The 9,762-nt window shown below is 46.7% G+C and overlaps 1 protein-coding gene across 1 annotated transcript; it reads right to left on the bottom strand.

Moving 5' to 3' along the window:
* Window positions 1–1,228: 1,228 nt before the first annotated feature.
* On the bottom strand, window positions 1,229–1,580 carry LOC104386563 (feather keratin Cos2-3-like). Its single transcript, XM_009995182.1, has one exon. It carries the CDS (start codon window positions 1,541–1,543, stop codon window positions 1,229–1,231), a length of 315 nt encoding a protein of 104 aa, XP_009993484.1. The 5' UTR covers window positions 1,544–1,580.
* Window positions 1,581–9,762: the final 8,182 nt, after the last annotated feature.

Below are 9,762 nucleotides of genomic sequence, written 5' to 3'. Positions count from 1 at the left end.
GAAAGGAAGAGGGATCTGTTCTCATACAGAGCCTTTCAGGACCAGAGCTGACTTCTGGAAGTGATGAAGCTTTAGAGGGTCTCTTCCAAAGCCAAATTAGTCTTTACTTGAGGAACAGTCAGGTACCACAGAGCAGCTGTGAGCAACCAGGAATTGGTTGGGGTGCTGGATTTGCCCTGACCTATGGGGGTCTTGGGTTCTCATGAAACTGTGACTTGTGTCTCCACTGAGACTGTGGCCTGGACAAAACTAACTAGTGGATCCCTTCAGCCCTGCCTGTCTGAGCAACAGCTGGGTGAAGCCAGTTGCTGCACTAAGTGATCATATTGTTGCATGGAGGCATCGTCCCTGCAATGTATGCCCATGGAGTTGGCCATGATCCTAGTTTGGGGTAATTTCTGAGGCTACTCTTTCAGGACAATGCTCTGTCTGAGCCTATTCCTCCAGCACAGCTCAACTCAGAGCAGAAGGAACTCTCTTCCCAAACAACTTGTGCAGCCGCTGACGTTAGTTCATGGCCTTCCTGCAGTCCCCCGGGTTCCCACTAGAGGCCAGCAGAAGACAAGGTCCAACCCTAGGATGCCACGGTCATTTGGGCAGCTGTTGACATCAGACCCAAGGGACACTGCACAAAATTTCCCAGTGCAGTGTGCCTCAATCTCTTCTTCCTCTCTGAATAGTGAAGACAGTCCATGTGCTTTTCTGTCACATTTATTTGACCAGCACAATGCTTTTGTCTGTGGGAAGGTTATGAGAACATGCCAAGAGGGATGGACTAGACTGAGCCTCAGGTTGGGTTGCAACAGAATTTTAATGATTTAACAGTGGGAAATGAGGTAAACAAGTGGAGGCTCTGATGCAGTGAGCACCAGATCATCCCAGAGCCTGTGCCCTGAGGCCAGGGTGGAGTTCCCAAAAGGTGTCCAACTGCCTACACCAGCAAGGGAGAGATGCATCTGATCCCTCTGGGGCTGACTTTGAAAAAAAACAACAGTGGCCCTGGGGAGCAGAAGGCAACAGAGAAAAGGAGAAAGAAGCTATGAGAAGCAGGCAAGTTATACATGAGCCATGTTTTCAGAGAGCTCAGGCACACCTCTTCCTGCTTTGCTTTCCAGGTAGAGCCATCGCTGCTCAGCCCCTCTGAAAGCAATGACCTAACTCTCTGTCTTCAGACCAGCATAATCTTCTGTCTTCTTGGGGGTCCTTCTGTATGAAATCACCTCTGGCTTTAACAAGGGAGGCACCTTCTCCCACAGTAGCGACTGGAAATGCCAGAGAGGTCACAGCACCCAGAGTTGATGGGCACTCCATCACAGCTGAGGATGCTGCCAACAGCAGCAGAGGTGGAGGAGCCCACCACGGTGTTCTGTGGGAAGGAGCTGAGGATGGGGCCGGGCAGGGTCACCACCACAGCAGGAGGCTCGATGGCGACAGTGGAGCTCTGGCACTGCCTGACACAGGGCTCGTTGCAGCTGTTGGCCAGCGGGGTGGGGCCGCAGGGCCGGCATGGCAAGCAGGGCTGGCGACAGGGCTGGCAGGACATGTCTTGAGCCTGGAGCTGCACCTGGGAGAGAAGGGAGGGAGGACACATGGAGGCATGTGAGGAGCAGCCCGTCCACCCTCCACTGGGGAGCCAAGGGACATTTGGGCATGGAGTCAGAGGCAGTGCAGGGAGGTCTGTTTGCCTCTTTTTCTCTTTCCCCAGGCACCGTGCAAATAGAGCCAGGGCCAGGAAAACTCTTTCATACCCAAGAGCCCAAGAGTGCTATTAGCCCAGCTGCAGCCTTTCTCCATGTTAAGATCTTTCCCTGATTCCCCTTGCAAGACAGGCAGCCCTAAGCCCCAGCATAGCACAAAGCAGGTATTATCAGACATGTTCACTGAGACGCCAGTTCATCCCATAGGAACAGAAGAAGAAGATGGCACCCAGGACTCACCTAGTTCCCAAGGTTAAGAAGGAGAATGAAGTGGATGAGAGACCAAGAACCTGCATTGGCTTTTATATTGGTCCTGCTTTGCCCAAGGCTCAAAGGTAGCCCTAGCAGGGTTAATAATTTTCTGACAAACTCTTCTGAAATGTAAGACATCCCAGCTAATGATACAGGCTGTGTTGCATTTTCCTGGTGCCTTTTCATTTTCTTGTTTATGCCATACTTATTCTCTAATGAAGTTTGTTTTAAATGTTGGAACGAGAGTTCCTAAAATTTCTCAGGATGGGACATGTAATTGCAGGAAGAAGATTCACAGCCATTGCTGGAGGGGTCCAGTACAGACTGTGGACACTATCCTGGGGCACTCCTGGGGGGTTGTTTTCAGCCCCATTTGCAGGAAAGACAAAGCCTCTCTCAGCCCTGCAATTCTAGACCAAACAAAAACCCAAGGGATTCTCATATGTTGGGAAGAGCCATGTCCTTTTCCATCTTTCTCTCCTAGCTCTTTCTGATTGCTAACGATCTTTCTGTTCTGAGGCAGATGGATGGCACTGCTGAGTTTCAATATTACTACTTCTTAACACAAGGCTTCAGAGAGATTCCCCAGGCCTGCTTGGCTTCCTCCACTGCTTAGGTTGTGTCTGTTTTCCAGCCAAAGCATATTTTGGGCCTTGAGGTGTATGGGGTGCTCCAGCCCTGCCAGGCTTGTGCCTAGTTAAATCTACAGGTGGTCATGTGTAGATATTTTTTTAATTGGCGAATGCACTTACGTGTATGATAGATTTCTTTGAATGCATGGTGTAGACAAATTTGCATGCATTTTCAAACAGGTGAGCATGAACATGCCTGTTTATATATACCTGGCCCTCATCACAAGAAGATGTGATGGCAGGGACCTTTTCCACCTCTCTGTCATGAATACCACAGAACTGCAGCTTCTTCAGGCCAGAAAGAGCCTAACTTCAGTAGAGCAGTGACAGCTCCACAGTGGAGACGTGCCCCAGCAGCAGGCATTGACATGCAGTCCCTGTTTCCTGTGCCCTTTTTTTCTGACCCTCAAATGATCATGCTCTAACTGCTGCAGATTTCAGAGACTGAAAAGGTCTCTTTCACTCCAGTTTGGAAATTCTGTATAATGCAGTATGACAATGGCTGGAGTTCCTCGACACTGCATGTCCCTGCAGGTGCTGTTGCCTCTCACCTCCTCAGTGTTAAGGAGCTCAAAGAACATTAGCTTTGTTTATAGGAAGAAATGACAAAAAAAATCCTGCCCATCTTGTGCAGGGAAACCTTGAATGGATTTATTTCCAGTTCAGCATTGGTAGTCCCTGTCTAATGGAGACAGGAACTTTAGCTACACAGCAAGGAAGGCAGGACAGAGGTGTGGTTCTCAAAATGCCTTTCAAGCCAGCAAAGCCAGAGTGGTGCCTTTTTACTGATTTAGCCAAGGACAGACTGGAACAGGCCTCTTGCTCTACCAGATAAGTCCACAGCAAGAAAACAGCATAAGGGTTATGATAACTGGCAGAAAAATAGACAATAGGTTAAAAACTGCCTCTGACAGAGTATGTACCTGGGCAGTGCTAATTGGCTAATTTGGACAGTGGTGCTTTCTCGAACAGTGATCTCCAATCTATAAAAAAGGGCAAGATGTGCAGGCCACTGCTCTCTCTGCCTGCCCGGGACAAGAACCTGCTGCAGCACCAGAAGCCCCTGGAACGCCAGCCCCGCTGTCCGGAGGAGTCGAGAGGGAAGGAGGGGCTGCCCCGCACCCGCTGCCCGGAGACACAGAAAGGGGGGAGCAGGGGGGGGCGCCTGTGCCCGCTCCGCGGGGATCGTGCCCGCTCCGGGGGACCCTGCCTGCCCAGCCTAAACCAAACTGGACCTGAGTAGGAGCCTGCCCAGCCTGTGTTTGCTACCTGCTTCAGGACTAGAGCCATGCCTGCCAGCAGCTGCTGCTGGGAGTGGTCGCCCCGATTACCCCCCCGGATCTCCTGCCAAGCCTGCCAGCACATCCTGGGAACCGTACACTCACACACACACACATACACTCTAACTTTCTTACCGGGCTCAACTCCCACCCTTTCACTCCGTTGATTTTACACCTCTCCTTCGGAATGTGCCTTTCATAAGACCATAGCACCTTTGAATCCCTTTTCCAATATACGCCTAGCCAACCTCCCCTGAACCTTGATCCCTTAGTTTGTGTTGACCCTTAAGAAACTGATTAATTTGTAAACTAAACATTGGTCTCAGTAACAATTTGTGAGTGTGGTGAGAGGGTACTCTAATCTACCCTCTAAGATACGGCCCCCCAGTGGCCGTTCCTCTGTGAGACGTGTGACCCTCGGGCTCATTCACAAACCTCTCCATATTGGGGGGGGGGAGTCGCAGAAACATCCTGACAGCCGGTAGCCTTGGTACCAGCTCGCGACAAGAGGCCATGGCAGTCCACACAGAAGAGGGAGGCTGTCAAGGTGGAGAAGACTGGAAGTTGGTGGCTTCCGGCAATAGAAAAAAGGCTCCTGCTCCGTCTGCAGTCTTTATCTTCGGAACAGATTCAGCCACCTTGGAACTGATGGGGACAAAAAGAAAGATCAGGGAATTCATCACAGGGAACTGTGCTCAGACAGTTTTTCCTCATGAAGGAGCAAGGTCCTATAACATCTTTAGGAGACTCTCTTAGGAATCTTATGTACCAGTCTGCTAACCTGGCCTGATGTCTCAGGAAATTTTTTTCTTTGAAAGAGGATATATGCAATATGCAGCAGAAGGACTTGTAATGGCTTTGGAGTATTACCCTTTGCTGCTTTTCATGTAGGCAACAATGATAATGCCCAATGTGTTTTGAGAGTGACTAGAGAGCTCTGAGGTTAAGTAGGGATGTGAGGGCCCAAACTGGAAAGGCTTGAGTAGAAAAGATCTTATCCAGTGGTTCAACACCTGGATGCATGCTCTGTGTTGCAGACAGGACTTTGATTTTGATTGCCAGAGATCTGTCTTTGATGAATGAGGACTACTAATCAAGGATGGGATATATTTGACAGTCATGCAACAGAGTCTTTGCAGTCAGGCATGGTAACAAGGAGAGGAGAGCTCTAAAATAGGTATGACAGGGGAGGTTTACCACAAAGAAAAGAGAAGTGAGACCATAAAGGTAGAACAGATAATTTAAAATCTATGTCCATGCCTTAATTCTGGTACTGCAATAGTCTCTCTCAGTTTTAAAACTTTTTACTGTTTTGGTTTTTTTACTGTTTGTAAATGAAAAAGCGACAACCAACTTGTCCCTTCCTCATAATTGTAGCAGTGGTGCACATAACAATGAACAGTTGTTCAGTAAGTTATTTCAGTTGAGAGATGCTCCCCACTCCAAACAACTCACAGCTTTGTTTTGCCAGCTTGCTTTTATCTCTGAGGTGTAGTGAAGGTGACTGTATTACTCATCTGTGGGGGACACAATGTGAGTCATTCAGTGTAATGGCAAATGTTCTGTGTTCTCTACAGACAAGTAGCACTTGTAAATTGAATACTGAGAAGTCATGTTTAGTCCTGTGCTAGTCCTAGTTATATGCCCTTTTTCAGACTCAGAATATAGCTGATGGCTTCCTGCCAAGACAAATGTTGGTGTATAGAAATACTCCTTATGCAGACACAACATCCAGGAAACTTACATCTAAAGGTGGGTAGTATTTGTGACTTACTCCCTTGAGCTTACAACTTAGGGCTTCATTTCCAGACAAGCTACCTAAAAATGCTTTTTTTTAGGTACAGCAGATCAGCCTGCCTGTCCGAACTTGCTACAGTGGGTTTCTTCACATTAAGATGCATGAGATACAGTCATGTCTTAGTGTCTCTGTGCTCCCTTCATGTTCAGTGGACCTGGTTAATTGGGAAGGTAGACTAGCACAGCTCAGTCCACCAAAACAGGAGATACCTTCTGCCACAGATGGCTGAACTCCTGCCTGCCCATGCAAAGGCTGAAAAATGCTGTGGAATGCAAGGAATAAATGCAGAGAGCCATGCAACTGATCTCTCCTTGTCTAGGGCACAGATCTAGCCAAGCTCTGGCCCTGGTGTTCATGAAACTGCAGCAGGTATTGTGCAAACCTCTGCTCTGGGGAGTTTTGGATGCTTCCCATCTTTGTCCAGACCCCAGAGGACCTGTCCTGGTTTGAGCCAGGATGAAGCCAGTTTTCTTTTTACTGATTTTTTTTTCCTTCAGTAAGCTGTCTTTTAACTAGCACCAAAGCGTTCCAACTAAGACTGATAACAGTGGAATGTGTTTCTAACTTCAAGGTCTTCGAGGTCGCATCTTTACTCTGCTGGCTCAGACACTACGGGGAGATTCTGCTGGAATAATCTCTTTGACCAATTTTGCCACTTGTCTAGTCCACTGCTCCCTACGGGAAGGTTGCAGTCCTTCTGCTCCTTTTGTGTCTGAAGCAGCTGATCCAGCAAGAAGATCAAAGTGACCTTGGTCTCTCAGCATTAAATATAAACATTTGAGTGTTACCAGTCAACTGGTCGGAAAACCTGCTGTTATTTTCAGCAAGTGTGCTGCTTTAAAGAGAGTTCACTGAAGAAGAGGAAGAAAAAAAAATGGTAAAAAGAAAATTGGGAAGTGGGGAACCCAAATAATGCCCTCAGACAGTAAGTCCCAGGACCATCATAGGAGAGTTGTCAGCCCATTAAAGATTCCACAATCCAGACGAGTCACAATGGCAGATGTGGAACCCAAAATAATTTATAGAGGTGAATGGACACTCTAGGCCGCAGTACCATTGTATAGATGTGAAGCCCATTAAGATGGGGTAGTGGGATTGGATCAAATTGAGAGGGTTACTCCTTAGCAGTATGGGACACATTATGGGATGCATGATAAAAGCATGTAGGGATTGTTCAAGACATATCATGGGATGTTAAGGGTACAGAGTCACAGAATGTTAGGGGTTGGAAGGGACCATGCAAAGGCTGAAAAATGCTGTGGAATGCAAGGAATAAATGCAGAGAGCCATGCAACTGATCTCTCCTTGTCTAGGGCACAGATCTAGCCAAGCTCTGGCCCTGGTGTTCATGAAACTGCAGCAGGTATTGTGCAAACCTCTGCTCTGGGGAGTTTTGGATGCTTCCCATCTTTGTCCAGACCCCAGAGGACCTGTCCTGGTTTGAGCCAGGATGAAGCCAGTTTTCTTTTTACTGATTTTTTTTTCCTTCAGTAAGCTGTCTTTTAACTAGCACCAAAGCGTTCCAACTAAGACTGATAACAGTGGAATGTGTTTCTAACTTCAAGGTCTTCGAGGTCGCATCTTTACTCTGCTGGCTCAGACACTACGGGGAGATTCTGCTGGAATAATCTCTTTGACCAATTTTGCCACTTGTCTAGTCCACTGCTCCCTACGGGAAGGTTGCAGTCCTTCTGCTCCTTTTGTGTCTGAAGCAGCTGATCCAGCAAGAAGATCAAAGTGACCTTGGTCTCTCAGCATTAAATATAAACATTTGAGTGTTACCAGTCAACTGGTCGGAAAACCTGCTGTTATTTTCAGCAAGTGTGCTGCTTTAAAGAGAGTTCACTGAAGAAGAGGAAGAAAAAAAAATGGTAAAAAGAAAATTGGGAAGTGGGGAACCCAAATAATGCCCTCAGACAGTAAGTCCCAGGACCATCATAGGAGAGTTGTCAGCCCATTAAAGATTCCACAATCCAGACGAGTCACAATGGCAGATGTGGAACCCAAAATAATTTATAGAGGTGAATGGACACTCTAGGCCGCAGTACCATTGTATAGATGTGAAGCCCATTAAGATGGGGTAGTGGGATTGGATCAAATTGAGAGGGTTACTCCTTAGCAGTATGGGACACATTATGGGATGCATGATAAAAGCATGTAGGGATTGTTCAAGACATATCATGGGATGTTAAGGGTACAGAGTCACAGAATGTTAGGGGTTGGAAGGGACCTCTGAAGATCATCGAGTCCAAGCCCCCTGTCAGTGCACTATCAGATTTGATACGCCTTACCTTGAAGTGCTACAGATCTTTAAGGAATCTTAGACATGCAGCTCATGTTCAGTTTGGCCTTCAACCTAAGCCAGATGGGAACTTGATCACAGGGATAACTCCTTTACATTGCACTGTTTGTCTTCATGTCCCCTATCTGCATTTTTGTGGTCACTAGAGTCATTTGAACTGACAAGAACATCAGCTAGCCAGGATGAATCATCCTGGAAAGGGTGATCTTGGACTTGCCATTTTGGAGATCCTGCCCAAGACGTGTACTCAACAATTCACTATTTTTAGTTGGGATTCTTTCGTGTAGCAGTCATTACAAGTTAGACCTGATGACTAAGGCACTGCATCTAGGTTGGAGGTGGAAGATTATTTTCCTTCTAGGAACCACTTATTCCATCCCACAACCACAGAAAAGGACTTCTTAGTGGGTGGAGAACACCCTCTAGATGATGTAGCATGAGGTCTGTATCTCCATTGGACCATGTGCAGCACCTATCAGAGAGAGGTTTCAGTGGCTTGGTGCTAAAGTTGTTTCATGTGTTGGGTAAGGAGCAAAGGGGCAGGAGTGTGTATACTCAGTCTTCTTGGATAGTGGTGCATGTCTGGCCCAGGAAGAGAAAGTCAGACATCCTGAAGGTCCACACCTGGGTTTTTTCTTTCTGAAGTGAAATGGGGGTAAAACTGAATGAACACTGTAGATGCAACAGCAATGGAACCCTGGAGGAGAATTAAGCCCTCAGGAACCTGGAGAAATGAAAGAAATCATGAGAGGCCTCACCAGAGGATCCATCTCATCTGACTCCAGGTTATAGAAGGTTAAGCATTACACTCTGTACTGGGTTGCTTAATTTAAACATATCTCTTTGGTTGCAACAAAGCCGGATCTTGGCTAAGAAGAGATGAGGAGAAGCTTATCTTTAAAGATCTTAGGAAATCAATGGCTTATGCTACTCACCTGTTTATTCAATCTTTCCTTGGGTCTAATATGGGTGTTGAATCTGTGCAGTTCACTGCAGTATTGAAGAGGTGCTACACAGAATTGGATCCCCTTGGCACACACTAGTCAAACTAGACTTCCTAAAGGAAGAGCTTTTCCACAGTAGCATGAGAAGATGACTCAAGGCTCCCACCAACCAGGTTTTATGTAATGATTTAAAGATCTGTGCAATCCCCTTCAGGAGACCTAGAGGCTAGCATCACCCAGCCCTGCCCCTGCTGAAGTGTGGAATGTCTTTTACCACTCATTAAGACTTGGAAGAAGAGTCATTACCATGTTGCTAATTAGGGAGCTTTTCCAGTTTCATTGGTTTGTTTTTAGTGGCAAGGGAAATGGTAAACAGAAGGGTTTTATTAAGCTCTCAAGACAATGGCATTTCTTTCTGTCTCCTTTTGTCTGCACCTTTGTCTTTTGCTTGCAGTAATGAGAAGACATTCTGATGTTGCAAATTCAGTGGATCAAGGTTGCGTTATGGGAGATTAAGTTTTTACCTCTGGTGAGAATCTTCTGAGCCTGGATATCTAGTGAATTTTTCACCCACTTTAAACTCCACTTGTCCATCTTGTATCTGCACATTTTGGTCATAAGGACAATCTGGGACAGAGGGCAGAAATGGTTGTAAAGCCAATGTCAACAAATGCCCACTGATCTAGTTGAATGCTGTGAACAAATTGCATGAAGAGTATGCATTGTCAAGTGTGTGAGGGGCTTGCTTCATCAAACAATCATAAGTGAACTCATTACCTGCCATACCAGCCTGTACAAGCATCTCCCTCATGTATATGAATCTTGTCCATGTCCAAAGTCCTCCAGGGAGAGAGAGG

The sequence above is a fragment of the Chaetura pelagica genome, unplaced genomic scaffold (assembly GCF_000747805.2).
Source record: "Chaetura pelagica isolate M959 unplaced genomic scaffold, ChaPel_1.0 scaffold923, whole genome shotgun sequence".
Classification (NCBI taxonomy): Eukaryota; Metazoa; Chordata; class Aves; order Apodiformes; family Apodidae; genus Chaetura; species Chaetura pelagica.
The sequence above is the reverse complement of the archived record's forward strand: the minus strand, read 5'-3'. Positions and strand labels throughout refer to the sequence as shown.

What these genes read in the sequence shown, in the direction of transcription:
- LOC104386563 (XM_009995182.1), bottom strand. Translation starts at nt 1,543, where the DNA reads ATGTCCTGCCAGCCCTGTCGCCAGCCCTGCTTGCCATGCCGGCCCTGC.